The sequence below is a fragment of the Triturus cristatus genome, chromosome 5_1, assembly GCF_964204655.1.
Source record: "Triturus cristatus chromosome 5_1, aTriCri1.1, whole genome shotgun sequence".
Taxonomy (NCBI): domain Eukaryota; kingdom Metazoa; phylum Chordata; class Amphibia; order Caudata; family Salamandridae; genus Triturus; species Triturus cristatus.
In genome coordinates, this window is record NC_140587.1 from 577447808 (window position 1) to 577471727 (window position 23920).

The following is a 23920-nucleotide window of genomic DNA, read 5'->3' on the forward strand; positions in this document are numbered from 1 at the left end:
CTGGAGGACTTCAAGCGCGATGCTGACCACTTACTGGAATGGCTTCAGGACTGTGACTGTGTCTGCAAAACCCGACCTGGATGGGGAATTACATCAAGGTTGCAACTTCTTCTTGAGTTTAGCGATGGAGAGCTTCACCTCCTGGTCTCAGCTTGGCTTCGGATGAATAAGGGCACATCTGGTGCACTACTTCGAGTCGTGGCCCGACACCGGGGACACACTTAATGCGGGTTTGGGACTGCCAACTCTTTTATGCAGTCGCATCATGCTTTGAAAACTGTGGTTCATTTCCTAGCAAACTGGAATTTGTTTCATAATTCATCAGAAAGCTGGCAAAATTGAAGCGGAGCTCCAGATCCACGTTTGAAGGGGCAGAAAGAAAGAACTGATGTTAGCGTGCAGATGTGGCGTTTATACGAAGCTCTGTTGTCTCACTTCTGAGGTGGTTCAGAGGTAATCTGAGGTGGCACGGTGTCACCTAGTGGTACACTAGAGAACTGCTAAAAAAAAGTTTGCAGATCTAGTTTGGCACTGTGGGAGTATTCCAAGGTGCAGAATCTGCAGTTAGAAGTATTCATCAGAAAAGGATTAACATAACGTATAATAATACCCTGGCTAAATGTTCAAGAAGAGTAGGAACAGCCCAGTTAGCAAATAAATTTAAACGGAGAAAACTTATGAACCCTTAAGGGCTACTTGCTGGAACTCTTCCAACAGTCTTGATAGTGGAAGGTGGGATAGAGATTCTTATACATGTCAGTGGGGTTGGCTAAAAAGGCTATCGCCATGGTATGGAAATTGTCAGATCTACCATCAAATATGTAATGGTACAGGGCAGTCGTGAAAGGGGTGGACAGCAAATGCATGGCACTTATATAGAAAGAAGAGGACAAGTTTGTGTAGATGCTTGACTACACACTAACGGGATGGGATTGGGACATCCTTTACTGATATGCAAGATAGTGATAAAACGGTGGAACACACGAACAGACCATGGGAAAACGAAGATTAAAAGTGAAAAGAAGATTAACCTGAATGTCAAGTCAGCCATGGTCAGTGATTAGGAAGAATGAGAAACAACTTGAGATTCCTTAATCTCATTAGCAAAGGGTGCAGAAACAAATGATAATTTAGATGAATGGAACCTTTCTTTAACAAAAGTAATATAGTGTTACACAAAGTTACAAGCTGGGTTAGTTGTTAGTATACACAGTAAATTAATATCCTATTAGTTGAAGTTTTCCTTGGAAAATCTACAACAAAGTGAAATGCAGGAGTTAGTATTCAAGAAATGTTGTGGACACTGTGTGCATAGATAATCCGTGTATTGCAAACTCCCTTTAATTGAAAAGCTAATATTGATTTTTTTTAAAGAAAGCTGAACATATTGTTTAAATTATTTCACAATTCGCTCTTACTACACTCAGACCATGCTGGTTAAGATGGGTAGAGCATCGAATGACAGATGTTGAGGTTGTGGACACACGAATACTTCTTACCATACGGTATGGGACTATCCGATACTTCAAAAAATTCGGGTGGCAGTGGTTGTGTCAATGGGATAGGTATGTGAAGGTTCTCTTACTGCCTCGGCAAAGTGGTGTCTCTTGAAGATCTGGGAAGAAACAGACCTGCTCCGTTTGGAGAGTATATGGATCACCCGAGGGTTGGCGTAGCTAAACAGAAAGTGGCAAGATTGTGGGGAGCAGAGCACGTCATGTGACTGAAGGACAAGAAACGTGGTATGGATTGCTGTATGTTGGCCGAGAGGGTAGTATATAAAGGCCGTGGATGCCTCAAAAATGGGCAAAGATCTGGGGACGTTGGATACAGAGGTAACATATGTGATGACATTATCCCTATCAGGTTGCAGGAATTGCCGCCTAATGTGGTTAAGTTGAAATCTGCTGTTGGCTTGGGTGGGTTTAGAAGTGACGGAAAGGTTTGATGGCACAATTCCAACAGTGTCGGTGGTTGTACCATTGCTCAGCTTGATTCTTGCAATTGTTTTAATTGAACTGTCAATAGAGATTTGATTAAAAAAATATTTTGCATTTATATTTTAGATTCAAATAACATTAAAAATTTTAAAAAATAAGCCTTATTGTATTCCCCAGTATTTTTCCACAGGGAGATCTCCGCCAACAAGTGAAAAGTTACTAAAAGTATTTTTAATCAATAAAAAAAAATAAAAAAAAATAGTGACTACAGGTCTTACATGGCACCAGCCCCTCACTGGATAGAGCTGAGACATGTAAGTCTACACCTAGGTGTAAATCTCTACTTTGAAATGGTACACAATAAACAAGTGGGGACTTACACCGAGATGTAGGAGTAGATCTATCTGTGAGTAAATCTATTCACTTAAATTTACCTTTGTGGATTGGTCCTATGGAGATACTGCTACTGCAGACCAAATACAATCCCAGTAACAAGGCACTGAACTGATATATGGGGCTAGTTTTGACTATCAAGGCCATATATTCTTTAAACAAATGCTGCATCTAGTAACTATTAAGCTAACCCCGTTGTCTTAAAGTTGGCATAATGAGCATAACAAATGAAAATGCTTTCAAGACTATTGTTCTATAGACGTATTTATGATTTAACCCAGCCTTATTTCCCTGGGATGGGTAAATCACCAGGGGACGCTATATCTGGATTAACATTTGCAGTACCCGAAGTAAACCAGACAAATGCCCGTGACAATGAAATTCAATGGCACTGCACACACACGAGACGGTTTCAAGTTCACGGCAAAATGAATACATAACACATTACGGAATCAAAGAAAGTTAACAAAACGAGACTCAACCAAAATCAAAACTACTGCATTACACAACAATCATGTTATCATGGGTAGAGTTCTGAGATATTCGAAAATAATAGCGTTGGGTACCTGGGAGCCATCATTTCTCCAAGTGTGTTGGACAGCCCTCTATAATAGTTTTCATTAACTGAAACAGGGGCAGCACCATAGTTGTTACCATGGTCAGGTCTGTCTGATTCCGGGTGCTGGAAGGCTACTCTAGGTTTTTCAGGTGGCCTCCTTTCTTCAACTGCAGGCCTCTCTTCAAAAGGCATCTTAGGATTTCCTGGTCCAACACCTCTCCCGGGCCTGTATGGCACATTTCGTTCAGGAACATCATGCTGGCGGTTTTGTGCCCCAAATACTCTCAGTCTATCAGGCTGGTAAATACACAATAGAACAGTTAACAGCATTCCGAGCTTTACATGGCTACTTCAGTTAACAAAAACAGCACTTCAATAAAAGAAACACAGCTACCAAATTACACAACTGTAACACAATTCCCTTGGAAGTCAATGGCTGATGCAATGGAGCTACTTGTTTGCCTCCTTTATTCGCACATACAACTTGTGCAAACGTACATGTGGGGAGTGTAATTTGATTGAAAGGAGTTTTAAATCTTCAAGTTATTCTGCAGTTACAACTTAAAATGGCCTCATAACATCTAATATGTCATGTAATCTTTCAACCTTCTGTCAGTCATCCATACCTTTAAATTAGTCTTTAGTCTGCAGTGGACCTAAGTGGTTTACAGAAAGTCTGCGTGATTTATCTCAATTACAGGGTAAAGCAGTGAGGATGGCTGAGACAACAGCAATGAGTTCATCCGAAATATGGGCTACCTCGACTACTTAAATTTAATCTGCGAACCTTAAGTATTATTCAAAGACTCATCCTAATAAAAGACTAAAGATATCTTATACCAAAACACCCCAAAATGTAACTAGATGCATGTACAATTTATTTGAGATGGCATTTCAGCAAAACAATATGCAATGCCTAAAAAGACCCTCAGCTGCTTTAAAAGTCTGTAGTAATATTTGATCGATTACATTAACAACAAATGTGGGTTTCATGCTACCCATTTAAAATGCCTAAATCATAATAAAAAATAATGTTATTGCTAATCCTCAATGAAATTTAAGAATGCCAGGAACAATACAATCCTCCACAATATACATTTGAGATTGTAATAGAAAGTGCATACTTTCTTGAACAGGAAATAGGTGCACGTTTGACCTTCAAGGAGCCCATGATGAAATACAAAATTGGACTTCAAGCGTGCACCGAAATGTGCTACGATGTCAGATACATGTTGCATTGTTTGGAAGGTTCACAGACAACGTCTCGGTGATCTGGGGATTTTAGGAGTGCATGTCAATCTCCTATTTTTCCAGAGCACTAAACCTACATTTTGGTGGCAAACACTGACTTTGGGCGGGTAAATGGACCTCCTTTCTAAATATGTTGTCTAAAAGGACAGGATTCTGCAGCCTGCCCAGTTGTATTAACGTTCTAGACAGGTCACTGACAGCTTGTCACATTTAAGTAATACAAAAGCATGCAGACACTGACAGAAACGTGTACATGCCGTTTTCTAAAATACCATATTGTGTTAATTTATCATCCTACTTTCTTCAGATTAATGTAAATGTTATCATAGCACTTTAATAAGGTCGGAATTGTACAAAAACGATGTAATTTTAAGATCCTGATTGTTACATGCAAGGGAAGAATCACAGTGCTAAAAGCTACTTAAACTCCAAAACAGGGTAATGGGATTTTAGAGAACAGCGAGGAATGCGTTTTACCTTCTCTTCACTTAGCTGCAAGACAGCACAAAAAAAATAAATTAACATGCAGATCTACGACAAATGCAACACAGGAACGCTTTTGGTTGATGTTAATGCATCATAGAGTAACAGATGTAAAACTCACTATAAACGTTTATGCCTTAACGTAGCATATGTGTCACAATAACCTTACTGTCCATGAGAACAAAAGTGTTTTGAGACTTTAACGTTGCGGCTCAGGAACACAACCACAGTGACAATATCATTTAAAGTAACCAAGTAATCTCGGGGTGTATGCAGTCAGGCTCAATGGTCCCGGCTCATCTGGACTTGTAAATGAGACTAGAGTAAATTACAATGTGCTACACACTTATGTAGAACTTGATTACTGGGCAGCCTAAACAAGTGCCCAAATTGTGGGAGACTAATGCATGCTGAATCAAGATACAGGCCCAGCTGCCCTGGAGCTGTCCAAACATCTACAAGAAGGAACATTTATCTCACATGTGCCCTCCTGGAATGAATAAAACCCTGCAACACAGAATAAATGCGGCCATCTTAGTTAATGGTATCAGATCTTTGTGCACCCCATTTAACACCTGCCAGCTTCGAAACTGCCAAAAAGTCCAGAGCACCACCAGAAGGTCAATGTAAGAATGCTCTATCCCCTTCGGCATGGCCACACAAAGTCCACGTTGCAAGCCACCCATCTAATTAGGATTTAAGGCTATTCTTCAAGTAACTCCTGGAAATGAGACGCAGAATGAGGTGAACCTGCTGAGACATGCAAGACAGGGGATGAACAATCGCCAGATATACTGGCGAGGTTATCCCTCAACACAGGCTCTCTAAGAGAACCAAACAAACGTTGAAATACATCCGCTATACCAGAAAAAGCAGCCTTTGTTTCTTTCTTGAGTGCCGTGACTTGATGGATACCTTTATGCCTGTGAGCCCTCTGACAGCTTGGACTGTGATTTGAGTAACTACTAAACTTTTCCATGGCTTTCAGAAATATTCTGTAACTGATCACGCGTTAGGGTGTAGCACCCATAGTACCATGCAACCTAAAATCATTCCTCATTAACAAAGACTGGAGAGCATCTACAATGCCCAGTCTCATTGAGTACATACACAGAATTCTGAATGCCTGTGCCTACTTACTACTTTCACTACTATCAAGGTTACCACTCAAAATAGTACAACATTCCCACAAATACTAAAGAAATCTAACACACTTAGTAAAGGAGCAGTGCCCATACTATTCTTTCATGTTGGTTATTGCAGTGGAAGCACTGTTAAACCTGTACATTATGTACTTAATGAAAACAGCGAAAATTTTCTATCAGGTTCTATCGTTAGTTCCCACTTTGCAAAATTTCAAAACATTTCCAACAATATGGTAGAGAAGCCAATCTTTATGGAAAGCTTATATTACTACTTATATTGCCATGATTGGGCACCTCTGGAGGGACGGAATACAGTTTATCTGCCTATACTACTGGTCAGTTAACCACTGAATAGAAGGGGAACGGGAAAATGTTAGACCACACCTATGCAGGGGCGTAGCTTGATCAATAATAGTAGGGAGGTGTGAGCATGAAATACCCCAACAAGCCATAGAGTATACCAAACTAAAAAGTATATGCGATGGACTGTGAAAACCATGTTAATGTGGAATTGCATTGTACCACTTTGCAAACACAGCACTAGCTTATGCCATTGCCTTACTGTATTTCTATTTATCATTTATTTAAGAGCTTTATATAGTGCTGGCCAGACCCGAAGGTATCGGAGCGCTTTACAACATTTGTTATGTAGCAATCGAATACAAAGTATAACAGTAGTAAACACATTGATCCGTGACGAATCCTGTTCAGGGAATGGGTACAGAGGAGCGAGTCAAGAGGTAGGTGATGTAAAAGCCTTCTTATCAAAGTGACTGTATGTTCCAATGGGCACGATTCAGCATTAGGCGGCAGCTATCCTTTCAGAAGAATTCGGTTGAGGAAGAGGTCTTTGAGCTGGCTTTTATTTATTGTATTGTCTAGCATTTGTTACTTATTCAACTGGTGTCTCCTTACACATACATCACTACCCATATGCTCATCAGTGACCACCAAGTCGTCTAATATTCCACACCTGACGCAACGACGGCTAAAACAGAGCTGTTTAGTAAGGACCTGCACGTACCAACTAGAAGTATTCCAGTGTTGATGCTAATGCAGTTAGACCACACACATAGAAACTTGTTACGCCTGTTAGCCATGACTCAATGACTTACAATTAGCTCTGCTAAGACTTTCCTGACATGCAGCCCTCTTGAATATACACATTGGTATCAACACTGTGAACACTCTACACGGGAAAGCCAGTCCTTTAGATATTCGTGACTGACAAATTAATACTTTTGCCCCAGTGTCCTCAATTCTGAACTACTGGTGGTGCCCCAGTCATTGTGATACACACAGAAACTCATGTGCACACACTCATGTGAATACACACCCACAATATATATATTTTTGTGAACGGACATGTTCACACTTTGGGATATCTTGGCTCTGGAAAAACAATTTACTTACCTGTACACTGTGGTTCTCTAGTATGGATATCTATCATAGATTCACATGCCATGCTTAAATATTACCCGTCATCATGGTGGGAGTCCCCCGGTAATAATAAGTAGTGCTATACCTAAACATTGAAAACCATAGGGAAGCCAAGTGCCATTGGTAACCAATTTGCATTGTTTTATTAGAATCAAACTTGAAGCAATCAGAACACAGACCTTGAAGCACTCTTCTTTTGCAAAGCCAACACACCTCAGATTTCGAGCACAAGTGTAAAGTAAAAGAAGATAAGAGGTATCCTAAGTGGGAAGCCCTAACATGGGAGGAGGGAGGGTCGCATGTAAATCTATGAAAGATATAACAGTCTACAGGTTAATAACTTGTTTTTTTCTCCAGTATTGAATCTTTCATAGATTCACATACTTGAATCAGACTAACAAGTGTAAAGGGTGGGTATGTCAAACCACTCCATAGTCAAAAGCAACGATGATAAGCAATGACTATACAAAGGCTGCTATCAAAATACAACTCAAATGTGTTAATTCAAACAGAAAGGTTAAAAAAATAATTGATTAGGGGGAGTGGCTTGGCAAGCCGACATGGTGGACATGGGCTGAGAGCGCTCCGTCCAGCCCAGCTAAAAATCCTGAAATACCCTGCCTCTCAGATGCACTTCTGTCACTTAAATATACCCCTCTGCTGAACTGCTTCGGCGGCCCCTACCTGAGCGGAAGTTGGCTTCGTGGGTGCTGCTAGGGACGACGATATGCAAGTGGTGGCTTGGCGGGGCCTCTGGAGGATGCGGCCTAGAGTGAGGCCAGGGGCGTTGCCTTGATTCCTTGCCGATCAGAGGAGGAGCGGCCTTGGCGGCGCGGTCCCTGTGCTGCGTGATTGGGCAGACGTTGAAGCTGGTGAGTGCTCCCAGGCTGCGATCTACCCCCAGGGCGAGTGGATCCTCCCAGAGACGGACCTTGTGGGAGCTGCGCCGCGACTCGGTGGCCGTGTCGGGCTGCGGTGGAGGAGGTGAAAAATCGGGCCGCCGCCATCAGCACACCGGAGGCAGATTTCCATAGCAGGCGGTAAGAGGGGGGGGGTCCATCCCTCCTTTCCCCCCCTCTCGCGCCCTCTTGGTTTGGTGGCGGACCGTGGCGCACTCGCACATCGGCGTCCTCCGGGAGTGGGGGACAACTAGAGATGGGCGCCGGGCCCGGGTGCTCCAGGGCCTCTTTCCTCCTCCCCCCCCTTGAACATCCATCCGGGGGGCGCCAGTGGCCATATCGGACCGCGAGGGGGTGTGTAGAGGCACTGGGGGGAACGCACTACACCGGAGGCTTGACTGGACCCGGAGGGACCGCTGGGACGCGGCAGTCCTTTCCAGCCAACCCCCCCCCCCTCCATCGATCCTGGGGGGGTGGGGGGGGAGTCGGCTCAGAGTGCTTCTGCCGCCCCACCCCTGGTGAAGAGGGGGTGCTGGGTTGTGCCCAGTGGGCCGTTCCTGGGGGTGCACCTGCTTTGGTGGCAAGATCGGCCCACGTGGGTGACATCGGTGGGGGCCGGCGCTGGACACTAGCGTACAACACACCAGCCGGAATCGACGCTGCAGCTGCTCTGCTTTCCCCCTCCCCCTTATTTCCCCCCCTCTTGGTGAGGTGCTCAGCGGTCTGGTCGGGCCGCGGGGGGGGGGGGGGGGGGGGGGGTCTACCAGCGTTGTTGGGGGGCGAGTTGATCCGGAGGTCATCGGAGGTGATCCCCGCTGAAACCTGCTGCCTGGAGCGAAACAGACTTGATCTCCCGCTTCAGAGGAGCATAGGTGAGTGGCCTATTGGTCCAGGTAGCTCTCCCTCGGGACCTCTAGCGGTGGCCCTGGGCAGTGGTGCTCCTACCTGAATTTTGGTGCCCGGTGGTGATCTATTGTTGGCAGGGGGGCGATAGGTGGCCGGTGTCGGGCGGAGGTCTCCGAAAAGAGGCCATTGAGTGCCGGCGCCTTACCTCTCGCCTCTCCGTCTGCAGTCACCCGTTCCCACTCTGCGGCCAGGTCGGGCCGGGGGAGCTCAGTGGGGGAGGGGTTCCCCCTCATCGTTGTCCCCCTTCCCTTGGTCCTCGGTTCAGACCATCTGACGACTGCTCGGATGGGGCTGGGAACTATCCAGAGCCAGTCATGACGCGAGATAAGGGTGGTGGAGGACCGTCTAAACAGGGCCCTATTGACAAATTCACAGGCCCAGGTGCGCTGTGGGGTCCTCTGGGGGACTGTCAGGAACTGTGCCAGACAATGCAGCGCTTATGGCAGCCATCACATAGTCCAGGGACATGTTGGATGCTAAGATCGGGGCAGTGGGGTCTGCGGCAGGATCTGCGGTACGCTGTTTCCCGTATCACTGAGGCAGAGACTCACATTTCAGGAGTGGAGGATGATGTCACCACGCTGAAGAAGCGGGTGGCAGTGCTGTAGACCACCCAGCGGGGCCTCGCACAGCGAGTGGAAGACGCTGAAGGAAGGCCAAGAGGCAACAACCTCTGCTTTGTTGGATTTCCGGAGGGTTGCGAGGGGGGCAACATGGAGCAGTACCTCACACAGTGGCTGGAGAGTTGGCTTCCACCAGATTCTATGTCTCGCTGCTTTGTAATTGAGCGTGCCCACCGAGCGCTTATGCAGGAACCTCCACCTGGGGCCCACCCAAGGTCAGTCATCGCAAAGCTCCTGAACTATCATGACCGAGATGTTATCCTAAAGCAGGCAAGTATCAAAGAACCCATACAGTATGACAATGCATGTATTCTAATTTTCCCCGACTACACGAGGCTAGTTCAGCAGCAGCAGTCGTTCCTGGCGGCCAAGGCCCGCTTGAGAGACCTTAAGCTCCTGTATGCACTACTATACCCTGCTCGCCTGCGGGTGGTCTGCCACTCCCGTACCTATTTCCCGTACCTATTTCTTTGACTCGCCAGAAGAGGTGTTTAAATGGACTGATAAAACGGTACGGGTGCGGGCCCATACTCCACCTGGAAGAGAGTCTGATTCCTCCTCGTCGGAGGTAGCTCGGAGGGGGCCCTCGGTGAAATCAAAGGGTACTAGAAGATCGCGCTTCAGGTGCCGTTCCCTGTCCTGCGGAGCGGCATGCCGGACTGGCTCGGCCTCGGACCGGCAGACCTTGATTCCCTGATTGACATACAAGCGTGGGGCAGCGGTGGAGCAGTCTACAATTACTTGATCGGAGATGCTCAATTATGTGCCAAGTCCGTTAGTGAGCCTGTGCAAATAGAGAGAGTGCTAACGATAGATGGGTTGTGAGTTGGGGATCCATTGGTCGAGGCGGGCCGGGTACTCCCGTTGGGTGGGCGTGGGCCGTTCCCGCCGCGACAGATGCTTAATCGTTTTTGAGGTATAGGGTGGGGGTGGGGTTTGTTGGGAGGGGGTTGTTTTGTTTGTTGATCGCACTTCACCACACAGACGGCTGGCTCGTACATGCACACCGGGTTGGATTCCACATTCTCGCACCCGCAGACACACTATCACATGGCCGATATCCCTCATAGGGAGCGAATGTCCCGGGCTCACTTCGTATTGTTAGCTGGAACGTGAGAGAAGCCCTCGATAAGATTAAACATGGGGCTATACTCCAACAGGCCAAGTGGGCTAGAGCGGATATCCTCCTGTTACAGGAGACACAACTTCTAGGGACCAAGGCCCCCTGCCTTCAACGATATGGGTATCAACAGGTGTTTCATGCAGGTTTTGTGAGGGGGTCGCGAGGGGTGGCTATATTGGTTCACCATAGAGTCCCCTATGTACACATTAGGCACTGGACTGACACCCAGGGGCGCTACATATTCCTGCAGGGCAAGGTGGGGGAGGAACATCTGGTTCTGGGCAGCGTTTACGCTCCTCCTCCGTTACAGTGGAACCTGGTGGAGTGTCTCACGGAGTGTCTCTCTGGTTGGATATGCCGGATGGGGTAGCGGTGGTTGGTGGAGACTGGAATGATGTAATGGATATGGCCATGGATCGCTGGAGGGAGAGGGAGGTTCCCGAGGGTAGTGGGGCCACGAAGCTGCATTCCTTAGCGACGGGGCTTGACTGGGTGGATACATGGCGTCATTTGCATCGGGACAGTCGGGAGTTTACGTATCTCTCAGCGGTTCATGACTCGGATTCCAGACTTGACTACATTTTTGTCCCCCGAGTGACAGTGGGCAGGGTGGAGGGAGCTGATATTCTTCCACGAGTTCTGTTGATCATTCCCCAGTGGCCCTCACCACTGGGGAATGGAGGAGACAACCGTTTCGGTGGCGCATATCGGTGTGGCACTTGCAGAATGATGACTATAGAGAACGTATGTACGAAGCTATCGACGAGTATCTGAGAGTGAATGTGGGATCCGTGACTGGGGCCTATTCGGAGTGGGAGGCGATGAAGCCTACCTTGAGGGGAACAGACATATCTTGGTGCGCAGCGCCTCGCAGGACGATCAGGGACGCGCTCCTTCAGGCTGAGACGGGCATTGAAGATCTTGAGCATCGGGGTCAGGAGGCCAGGCCAGGCGCCAATTGCTGTTTGCCCAACAGAATTATGCCGCACTACTGCTGGACGAGGCCCGGCAGGCCTGGCTGGCGACGCACAGTAGAGTGCATCAATGGGGGGGGGACAAATCTATTTATTTATTTATTTTTGAGATTTGTTAAGCGCGAACGAATACCCGTAGGCGTCTCGGCGCTAGACCGTAGCAGCTGTCTCTTATCGAAGCATGGGAAACATTAGGAGATAGGAATACTATCACTGATTAAACAGCCAGGTTTTCAGCTTCTTACGAAACTGTAAAAGTGAGGGGCAGGTTCTAATGTGATGAGGCAGAGTGTTCCATATCTTTGGGGCGGCGACTAGATACCGGCGGTCACCCCATGACACTGTTTTGGAGCGTGGAACCACTAGTTGGTTCAGATTAGAAGAGCGAAGCTGTCTGGATGGTATATAAGGAGTAAGCTTGTCCTTAAGGAGGCGTGGTCCCTGATCATGAAGTGCCTTGTAAATTATACAAAGTGACTTGAACTTAATCCTGTTTTGGATGGTCAACCAGTGAAAAGTTCTTATGGTGTCAGTGATAGGTGCAAACTTGGGTGTTCTGGACAGAAGACGTGCTGATGCATTTTGTATAGTCTGCAATTTTTTTGTTACCCTGACTTGGGCATTAAGAAAAAGTGAGTTACAATAGTCTAATGATGAAAGCACTAAAGAATTGACCAAAGTTTTGGCAGCAGTGTCTGGCAGAAAAGGAATGATTTTCCTTATCATTCGGAGTTTGTAATGGGCAGTGGCTGCGACCTTATTTGCATGTGCCATGAAGTTAAGCTGGTTGTCAAAGATAACTCCCAGATTCCTGACCTTGAGGGTCGGACTAGGGGGAGTACCAAAGGCCGGCGGCCACCAGGAAGTGGGCCATCTCGGGGAGAGAGAGCCAAAAATGAGCACCTCCGTTTTATCGGAATTAAGTTTCAGACAGTTGTCTGTCATCCACTCTCCGACTGCTACCATACCGTTTTTAAAGCGTTCTGCTACCTCCTGCCCGTCACCTTTGATGGCCAACACTAGTTGCGTATCATCAGCATATGAGGTTAGGCTCATCCCGAATGCTTTGATCACACCCGCAAGGTCCGACACATCTAGCAAGATGCTCCACCGCCTCTGCCCGGGGGTGTATCATACTCCGAGTCTACCGGGCATATTGGGCTCGGCGGGCGAGCCACTCACGGATCCACTGGCTCTGGCGGAGAGTTTTGCTACATATTATGCGGACCTCTATGCCCCTAAAGAATGTTTGCCTGCTGCCACGATTGATCGATTTTTAGTTGACCTTCCGCCCAGGGCTCTATCAGATGTGGTGAGAGAGGATCTGGAGCTCCCGCTGACGAACGATGAGCTGGGAGTTGGATTAGGTGAATTTAATTCCGGGAAGGCACCAGGGCCTAACGGGTTTCCCAGTGAATTTTTTAAGCGGTATTTTTTGCAGCTGGGACCTCATTACCGCGCAGTGGTAGAGGAGGCACGGGACCGCGGCTCTCTTCCCCCAGACTGGAGGCATGCGGAGGTGGTGGTCTTCCATAAGCCCAGTAGGCCGCCGGATCAACATGCATCCTACAGGCCCATCTCTCTTGTGAATGTGGAGGCCAAAATATTGGCGAAGGCCCTGGTGAATCGTCTGTTGCCTCATCCAGCAGGCAACGGGAGGACTGAAATATTTAGGGGTATTTATAACGCATGTGCCCGCAGTCCCTTGGGAGCGCAACCTGGCTCCGGTGTGGGAGCTAGTATGTGAAGATATTAAGACCTGGTCCCGTATGCCACTGACGATCTATGCCAGATCAGCCATATTTAAGATGGTCGCACTTCCCGCTTTCTTTATCATTTACACAACCATCCATATCTGATCCCCCCGCTGGTTCAGGCAGGCAAATTGGGCAGTTCTTGTGGGAGGAGGGCAAAGTACGTGTGGCCCTGCGGAAGGGCTTTTTATCCACCTACTGTGGGGGACTGGCATCGTCAGATATCCTGTCAAATTATCAGGCATCTCATTTGCTTGTATTGAACGAATGGTGGTATGGCGATCGGGAGGACCAGGCATATGCAGTAGAAAGGCGGCTCCTGGGAGACCACTCGCTACATAGGATATTATACTCGGCAGCACTGCGGGGATCATTGCCCTCGGCAACGAAGGTTGTGTTCCAGATCTGGAGGCAGGCATTGCGTAGGATGAGGTGGTGGAACACACTAACGCGGGAGACTCCTCTCTGGGATAATGGACGGTTGCCACAACTAGCTGCCCTGCAGGGATTTCGGGGCTGGTATCATATAGGGATATCGGTCTTGGGGGATGTCATGAGGGGTCCAGATATAAAATCCTTCCAGGACCTTCGGGTGGAATTTCACACCGCCAAAGTCCCAGTTCTTCAAGTATCTCCAATTTCGACACGCTCGCCGGGATTGGAGTCTTTGGCTGAGTTTAGCCCCCTGGAGGCCAAAGTTTTTATGAGAGAATTCCAGGACCGTAAGATCTCCAGGATATATCAAACCCTGGTTATCCACTGCTCCTCCACACTACAGAAACTCCAGGAGGATTGGGAGAGGGATTTAGGTCCCCTGGAGGAAGAGGATTGGGTGTAGGCCCTGGCTGTCCCAAGAGGAGCGGCCATAGCGGTGTGCCTGCGCCTGGTCCAGTTTAAATACCTACATAGGGCCTAGTACACACGCATGGGTTTATGGAGGGCGGGGTTGATTGCCTCCCCTGTATGTCTCAGATGTAACCGGGAGGACGGTACGTTGATTCACACGGTTTGGCAGTGTATCTCCCTAGATCGTTTTTGGAGGGGGGTTTACAATTGTTAATCGGAAGTGCTGGGATGGGATGTTCCCCGCTCGCCGAAACAAGCATTACTACACGTAATGGAGGGGATAGGCGGCAACGTTTACAAACGCCATTTATTGTTGTTGGGTCTTGCACTGGCCAAAAGGGACATAGCGAGGGCGTTGAAAGCACAGAGGCCCCCTGCATTAGCCGCATGGAAGAATGGACTAGAATTTTGCATGGGCCTAGAGAAACCCATTTTCATCGCCAGGGGGTGCCCCTTAAAACACTTTAAAATATGGAAAAGGTGGGCAGACTATCGGGGATTGCTCCTAGACCCGGTTCCGGTAGAACAGGACCCGCGTTTATAAGATTAGGGCTCATAGGGGAGGATTTGGGGAGAGAGATGGGTGTTGGAACCCTGGTGAGTAGCTTTATTGTCATATTAGAATGGTTCTGTTTATAGCGGATGTATAGTGCGATCCGGGGGCTTGGGAGGGGGGGAGGAGGGGAGTTAGGTTTTTATTGTATTACCTTTAACTTTTCTTGGGTATCATTTTGCAAAATGTCAAAGTCAATATTATATGCTCGGATTGTGCAGACATCCCTGGGGTACAGGGCTTGCAGTATATGTGTCACTTGACAAATAAAGTTTGTTTTAAAAAAAAAAAATTGATTAACATAATATGTACTGTAAAATAAGGTTTCTGTACCCTACTGAAAGGGGCATCATGACACTGACTGACCAATTGTGGCATTCGCTTTCCGTGAAGAATACAGACAATGTTTTGTGAAGATGTGGACATTTGTCCATGTCGCTGCCCTGATAATGTCCAGTAACGATACTCCGGCAAACAGGGCTGCAGATGCAGCTACTTGTCTTGTAGAGTGTGCAGTCAATGGCTTTCCTGCTTTGTCATGACAAAAAGTAATGACTATAGAAACCCAACAGGCTATACTGCTTCATGTGAAGGGTGACCTTTTCTAGGTGGAACAAATGAAATCAGAAGAAGGTCTGATTCCCGAAACACCCTTGTCCTGTCTATAGAGAATTTTAAACATGGTTTGACATCCAGAGAAATTAAATTATTTTGCAGTGGCCATACCGAAGCGGGTAGTTTGTTGCACTGTCTGATTTAAAAATAATATTTGAGACGGCAGTAAACATGCAAATTTCAAGGATTCACTCCACTGCACTTGGGAAACTTAAGTGCCCCAAATAGACTTTAAATCAACAGTGTCTTTCCAACAATCATAATCCTTCAGTGACAGATTATCTATAAAAGATGAGGAATAAATTAGTTTAGTCTGTGAAAGCATCTATTTGTTCAACCTAGGGACATTCAATTTAAAATAATATGATGCTGGGTCAGATTTTAACCGGTAAAATATGTACAGTTCTTTTTCTGTGTAACAGAACTTATTTTAGAAGGTGGTGGACAATGTTCCAATTGTGTATAATTGAAAGTGGGTCTTAGAGTACTGGATTTGTGAAGAAAGTGATGGCCATAATGTTGGTAACAAAATAGATCTGCATAATTTGCTGAATTCAAATATATATCTTCTGTATCAAAAACAGTATTATATTGTAAATCAAAAACAAAGAATTAACAGCACCGACATCCCATCATCTGAATGCATTCCAGGCAAAACAACATCTCCCAATGAAACACGGAAGAAGTATGGAATTTGGAGGGTCTCCGTCGGACCATTTACATTGAAAGGCACTTTGGGCCAGATGTACGACCCTTTTTTTGTGGCCACAAACGGGAGAGCCTCCGGTGTGCGGCCGCAAAAAAGGGTAATAGCATGTACAAATGCGATTTTGCGAGTCTCTGACTCGCAAAATGGCATTTGCGACTCTTGCTATTAGGAAGGGGTGTCCCTTCCTAATAGCAAGTCAACATGCTATGTACTAGTGTTTTGCAAAACACTCGAAGTTTACCACCTATTTCAAATAGGTGGTAAACCACTCGCAAAGGGGACCCCTTCCTCTTTGTGATTATGTTGGAAAATATTTTTTAAGAGCAGGCAGTGGTCACAGAGACCACTGCCTGCCCTTAAAAAAATGAAACTGAAAAGTTTAATTTTTCTTTTTGAAAATCATTCCCGTTTTCCTTTAAGGAAAACGGGCTGCATTTAAAACAAAAAAAAAAGCTGCTTTATTAAAAACCAGTCCCAGACATGGTGGTCTGCTGAGACCAGCAGGCCACCATCCCTGGGAGGGCTGTCATTCCCAATGGGTTAGCAAATTGCGAGAGGCTCATTAATATTAATGAGCTTCGCAATCTGCGACCCCTTTGGGTATCGCAAACAGTGTGAAATACACTGTTGTACATCGGAAATTGCGCCTCGCTAATTGCGACTCGCAAAAGAATCGCAATTTGCGATGCGCAATTTTCTTGGTCGTACATCTGGCTCCTTGTCCCAAACAATGCCATCAGCGAACGGGACTGCTGAAATAGTAACTAATGTTTGGTCACTTTTCATTGTATGTGGGCCAGTACTCCGTCCACCAGTTCCACAGCAGAGCGTTCAGGTAAGTAGTGGATATTAATCAAAAGGAAAATGACCACCACAAATCCAATCCACATGAAGAGAAACACCATTGACAACATGATCCAGATGTATGTCCATGGTGGGACTAGGTATGTGCTCTTTAAGCTCGAGACGAAGACACAAATCCGATTAGGAGGCACAGCAATAGACGAAGACAACGACTATGTATCCGAAGAAAAGTTATCATGGTCACGATAGTAACCACTGGAGCTGAGCCGAAACAGTGGAGGTTGTTCCCAGTTAGATGCTGAATGTATACAGGTTCAGAGATATCAACCATAAGATCAACTGGCAGTGAAGAATACTCGTTTTCCATAATAGCAGGCGTTGAAGGCAAAACAGGCAATACATCAAATGAAGACTCCATCTCCCCTGTCATGTGTTGGAGGGACTCAGGAGAAACATTATTCATTTGCTGGCGGGAAACACTCCGGCTTGGGACGCTTCTAGGCATCCTATTGAGAATCAGCCATATAATGTAGTTTGACATGTTCAACGGAAATGAATCGTTTATCTTTGCATCCAGGCAGTGGAGATAAAATTACAGTTCGGGTGCCCTTTAGACCAAGGACCGGGACCGGAGCACGGTAGAAGGGTCCAAAATATTTTTTGTTCACCACTTTTTCCCGGATATCCAACTTTCGGAAGCCAGCCAGCCAGAATCAGGGACTAAGACTGATGTATCGGTCGGCGAGGGCAAATGCGATTTTGCTAAAGCAATTTTGCTAAAGCATCTCAATTCTTTTGTAGATCCTGTAACATAGCACAATGGTTATCTACGTCAAATGTTGCCGTAGCCGCCTCAAGGTCAGGAACAAACATATAAATGCCAAAGAGCATTTCGAACAGGGTCTGCCCACCAAGAGATCTGCTAGGGAGATTGAGTGCACAAGGGCACGTTGAACCCCATATAGAGGAGTTAACCAGTCCCAGCCTTGCTGTTAAAGATTGCTTTAAGTCACGGTTCATCCTCTCCAAAACTGAATTGCCCTCAGGCCGAAATGGAGACGAGAAATGCATCTGCATCCCCATCGACTTCATCGAATCCCGGTAAGCCTTAGAGGTAAAAGCCAGACCCTGGTCTGAATGGAAGGTGCCACAGGCATATGTCCCTACAAAGACATGCAAATCTTTTATAACAGTACGAGTGTCAACACTGTGCTGCGGCCAAACCCAGAGGAATTTAGTGCACGAATCCACTGCAACCAAAATGAATTTTAAAGCATTGTCAGAGGACAAGCGACCGCAGTGATCGAGATAAATACAACCAAACGGTTGATTAGAAATGAAAAGTGTGTGGTGGACGCGAGACAGTAGAAGATTTCATCTGTTGACAAATGTCACAGGAAAGTACATATTTGCGCGTTTGTTCATTTAATTCGCACCACCAATAACGTTGCTGTAAAAGAGTAATTGTAACTGTCACTCCTGCATGGACGGAAGCCATTCCTTCATGGGCAGCCACAATAAGCGAAAGCCTGCGGTTCTCGTTGGGAATCGAGCGATTGCCAACAGAGGAAATAATCACAAATGGAACTTGGTCAGTTGTCAAGTGATAAGTATAAAGTGCGGGGAAACCCTGGGGATAAGATGCCCCCTCCTTCGTTGCAGCAATAGCAGCTAAAATATCATCATCAATTTTAAACGTGGATCTTGTAAAAGATGCTACCGTGCATGTGGATACTGCAGATTTGGCTGCTGTATCAGCCATGAAATTACCAACACCGTGTGCTCCCACACGTTGAGGGCCCAATTTATGCATTACATGTCTGAGTGGTAAACGTTCCTTAAGAGAGGCCACCCGGACCCAAATCGTTTTAGGCTTTATTGCGCTACCTTTAGAATCACGAAAATCATTCTGTATCCAAAAAAATAGGTTGTCATTAAAGGATTGTACACAGTAGAAGGAATCGCACACTACAAGAGTAGGCACTTCAGGATCAGCAAACTTAAGGGCTAATAGTAAAGCGCATGACTCGTCCAATTGTGCCGTACAATCCCCAAGGGATTGTGTGTGAACCAGGGAGGATTTAAAATCACCGTCCACTATTGTGCCTCCCCCAATAGTGCAGATTGCAGAATAGTCATGTTTAGAACCAATTGCTGGCTGTGCAGACCCATCAGTGTAAATGTTACATTTATACGGATCAAGAGGTAGTAGGGATAAAGGAAGAGGATGAACATTTTCATATTGTAAAAACTCTTGTGTCTGCAAAGAAGGATCAAAGATGAAATTAACATCAGCCGATGTCAATGAACTAGCCCATTCTAGCGTTCTTTTAGAATTGAATTGAGTATGCAAATGTGATTTATATGCTATGGGAACTGAATTCCCTTCATTAAAAGTCACGTAGGTGAAGCTCAACGTCCGCAGTACAATTCTTATGACCAAATTCGTAGTATTATCTTGTGTCAACAAGAATTGAGTAGCAAGCCGATCAGACTGATAAGACCGCAGAACTGCGGTATGTTCCGGAAGCCAACTGGAAGACGAAAAAGAAGGTTATATCAACGCGTATAGCGGTTTGACACGCTGGGCATAATCTGGAATGTAGGTTCTATGCTCAGAAGCGTCCGGTGGAGGCGAACCAGAACGGGACCTAGGCTTCTGTTGCTGCCAATTTTTGTTCCAGCCCTTCTTAGGAAAGACTGGACGACCATCCTTGTCCAGAGGGGGTTTAGCTTCTACTTGTATAAATGGTCTGACTCCCAAATTATTGCGACCCAGGGATGTGTAGACATCTGCAATAATAATCTGCAACTGTCGCTCCCGATCAGCATCCGCCACCACCGCAAGACGTTGCACACCTGCAAGCAGACGCTTCACCTTAAATGTTAGCCAGAATCAGATTGGAGACAATAGGGAACCTTCCCACTAATCTCATCCCAAGATCCAGGGCTGGGCCAGCTCCGTGTTCATCCTGTACTCGTTTTAGAACTCTTGGGAGAAAGCTGATGAAGGGGGTGCCAGAGCACAGTGTATACACTGAGGCAAACACCGTTCCCCAGTTGTTGTAATCTGCTAGAGGGGGAATCAGACCACTTAGCAAACACATAGTAAGAATCCTGTGGTTCTCCACAGGGCTCGTGTGCGGGAAAACTGCTTCAATCTGTTCAATTTTTTGTGATATCCAAAAGGGAAGATCCTCATGATTTTGAGGACGTTTGCCCATCACGGAATTAATCATGATGGGACTAATCACAAGACCCCCACCCAGTACAGGTGCCGGAGGCCCAGCTCCAGGCGGACCCAACTGAATGGTACGAGAAATGTATTATATGACCCATCCATAGAGTTGAGTCACCTGTGCATAGAGTTGACGAAGCTCCACTATAGTAACATTTAGATAGTTTGGATGTGGTGTAAAACCAGCCAAGCAGCCCCATCTATACTTAAGGGGCCCATACGAACAAAAGAGATAGGGTGAGGAAGGGTGCCAATAAACCAAATCATATGCTCCCACGAAGTCAATGGATATTCAATCATCATGTAAGGACGATATGCCACCGGAAGAGCAGCGACTGTTTCAGCGTGGAAAAAAATCGTCATTTGAATTAACTGCAGAAAATGTAACCAAGGAATAAAAAAAACTCAAAGCGGTATGCTGGATCCGCCTCGACCACCATGATAATGTTACCCACCGAATCAGGGACTCTATGCAATGTCAAATGTTGTGTAACCGCCGCCTGGCTATGTGCCGGTATCGCGACTGGTTGTGCCATATGTTATGGGAAGTCAAAGAAAACGATATCGCAAAAAGGGTCGAAGATACCTTTTAGAATTCAAGCTTGAAAAACCTACAGAAACAGGTGTACCCTACAACTGCAGGAAGCTAATCCCTCCTGCCTCGGGCGTCCCCGGGAAGCGGCAAGAGGGTATTGTGGACGAGCAGAAGCGCTACTCAGGGGTCCCGTGAATAATTAACAGAACAAATGCTGGCGGCGCCAATTTGCAGGGATTCTGTGCAAACACAGAACTATGCGTAGGATTATGGGACCTTAATATATAAGGACCGAGTCATCCTACCACCTTAGTATCCATGACCCCAGGATCGACTAGCTATAGTGTCTCACTTGCCTTCCTACTCACTGACAGAGGAACAAGTGATTAGACACCCCAGAACATAACACTCCGACTCTCCCAGGAATCGTGGTTACAAGACACACACACTTGTTCTAGTCCACAGTAAGATCTGACAGAGACACAAACAAGTTGAAAATATTTATTTTAACTAACGTGCTCTAATATGCAGTATATGTGCCACAAAAACCAGAAAAATGCATAACACAAATACGGTCAGCATAGCAAGTAGTCCGTAAATCATAATAGGAGCTGTCATAATGAGAGACAGCATAGCCTAACCTCCTTTACCTTGTATAGAAGCAACATGATTAAATAACAGATCATCTCTGGGTGTTTTCTGTAGATCCCATACCTCAGTCTATAGATGTGAGTTCTACATCATAGGCGCTGTCATGCTCTTCTCCCAGGAAAGGTCCCTCTCCAAGTGTGTGCTACCTATCCGTGTATTCCAATAAGACCAAAGTACATATTCCCAAACAATAGCTGCATCTGTATGTTTTGTCTAGGTGCTAAGGCCTGAGCAGACAGAATAACAAAGGTCATTGTTGTTTGACCTTGTTCACAATATTCACACTAAGTCCCAGGAACCTGCAAAGCGTGAACAAAACAGAAGGTTCTCATGTAAAAATATCAAAAGAGGCATTTGCAAAATAAACCCATGTAGTAACGTGTGCAAAGCAGCGGTCAGTCTGCAGCGTGCTCATACTAACTTAGGGAAGACAGCAATGTCCCCATGGGCTAGGTGGCATCATTTGCACTTCATTTCTCACATTATTTGACAAAGGCTAAAATATTCCCTCCTTCCACAGTTACTCTTGCGAAATCCATTAATCTGTAGTGGAATGGAGTAAATGTCTGTTGATTTCGGGGATCAGTTTAGAAAACAGACATCACGTAATCACACAGGAGTTAGCAATTAAATTCAAATCCAATTACTTATAAAAATGTTAAAAATAGAAAATAAAAGGTAAAAATCATAGGTCCGAACTGTTACTACTACAAATAATATGTGATGAAATTGCTATTTTCTATTTAGGACACATTAAAATGAATACAATACACTTCCAACGGATAAATTAGATCTTATGCAAGGCAAAAGTGTGCGAAAGGGTAGATACTGTAAACTCTGGTGATTGCCACACTCTTGGTTTGGCATATTGTAACCAGTACGCAGTCATGGTACCATCTTGGCATTCTGTGGATGTATTCCTTGACGTAGGACTTGTTCATTAATGTGAGACTGAGCTACGTTCTTCGTGACACTGCACAGGCATAATTGTGTGTGTGCGAGAAAGCTATATCAACCTAGGTTTAGACATACTCTGAATAATACCTGGAGGCTCACTGCTACATGTAGTCTGCAGTTATTTTTATCCGGTGTGGTGCTTTTGTAGTCAACAGACCTACAGGTGTGAAAGGGAAACCATGCAAGAAGGAACAAAGCTAAGCTGACCTACAGCAACTCCATTTCTGTTCAGAGGGAATTCAGTGTCTGGTCTTCACTACAATTTGCACAGTGAATTCTCGGAAATGAATTCCCTCCATCCCAAACACATTTTTGCCTTTGCTCTTTAGTGCACTTTCTCACTGTGCTTCGAGTGATATGCTGCCTGCTACTTTTGTTGCCACTTTTGCTTTTTAAACCCTACCACCACTCCAGGGTGATCTTCCACACTTCATCTAACCTTGCAGCGTATATCCTTTAGGACACTCCCTGCAAAGTACATGGTGGGGCCCCCCTCCGGACTCAGCAGCTCTCAGGACAGGGTACTGTGCTGAAGGGGCCCCCTAGAGTCTTCCCCCCGCACTATTACCACCGACTCAATGTATGGTTTCTTGCTTGGCTAGCCTAGCCTCTATGAGGGACGGGGGGCAGATAACCTTGACCCCATCCACTCTGCAGGCATTTTTCTGACTCAATGGCAGTGCACTGGAAGGTGCGCTGCACAGGAGCAGTAACATGGGTCCCTACACACTTGCTGTTTTCCCCTTGATTTTACTCACCTGCCCAAGTCTATTGATCGCCCGCTGCCAATTGCTGCTCCTTCGTTTTGCCTGTGTGCTTAAGTCTCAGTGGCATCCTACGCCTGGTATGGTAAAGGTAATGGTGTAATGAATTAGGTATAATTCACCAGCATCCCACAAGCGAATGTGAATTAATTAAATAACGCTTCTCTACAATCTAGACAAAGATTATACTTTTTTCAGTGTTCGCCACGATTTCAAGGTATGCTTTAAACATAATATACGAAAAGACTAATAAAATACATTTAAGTGAAAAATCCACAATAAGTTAACTTATGCATCACAGATAGTGTACTTGCTAAATATACTTACATTTAATAATTTTTTAGGTTATAACTGTTAAACTTGTACAGGGTAGTGGCTCTAATATAGGTAAATTTCCAATTCGAACTAAATACAACCTTTCTTCAGTAGAATAAAAATGCAGCATGATTTATGCAACACTAGATTTATACTTTATTGCCATTAACTCACTTTAAGGATTGGGGGTGGGGTGGGTTGCTAGAGAGCTGTCGCGCAAAATAGCCACACTACAGTGAGGCTCTTCCAGTCAGTGGTAATCATCCATCGTCATACGCACCAATTCGCCTCAATACCAGCTTATTGCAACCCAGACCCTGACAAGCATGCTTACCTCTACAAATATCAATGAGTATTAGCCCCAACGGCCATCGGTCACCAGTTGGCACAGAAATCCAAGATGGCAGCTCACGGCGCTGATCGGGAGGTCGTACCCCTTTGAC

The 23920-nt window shown here is 45.8% G+C and overlaps 1 protein-coding gene across 5 annotated transcripts in view; it reads right to left on the minus strand.

The window, feature by feature from the left end:
- Positions 1 to 23920, minus strand: part of CSPP1 (centrosome and spindle pole associated protein 1) — a 1290317-nt gene that overhangs the window by 664917 nt on the left and 601480 nt on the right. For all 5 annotated transcript variants that reach the window (XM_085605499.1, XM_085605497.1, XM_085605498.1 and 2 more), the window contains one exon: positions 2900 to 3189. In XM_085605499.1, the coding sequence (XP_085461625.1) occupies positions 2900 to 3189 (290 nt within the window). The remainder of the gene's footprint in view (positions 1 to 2899; positions 3190 to 23920) is intronic.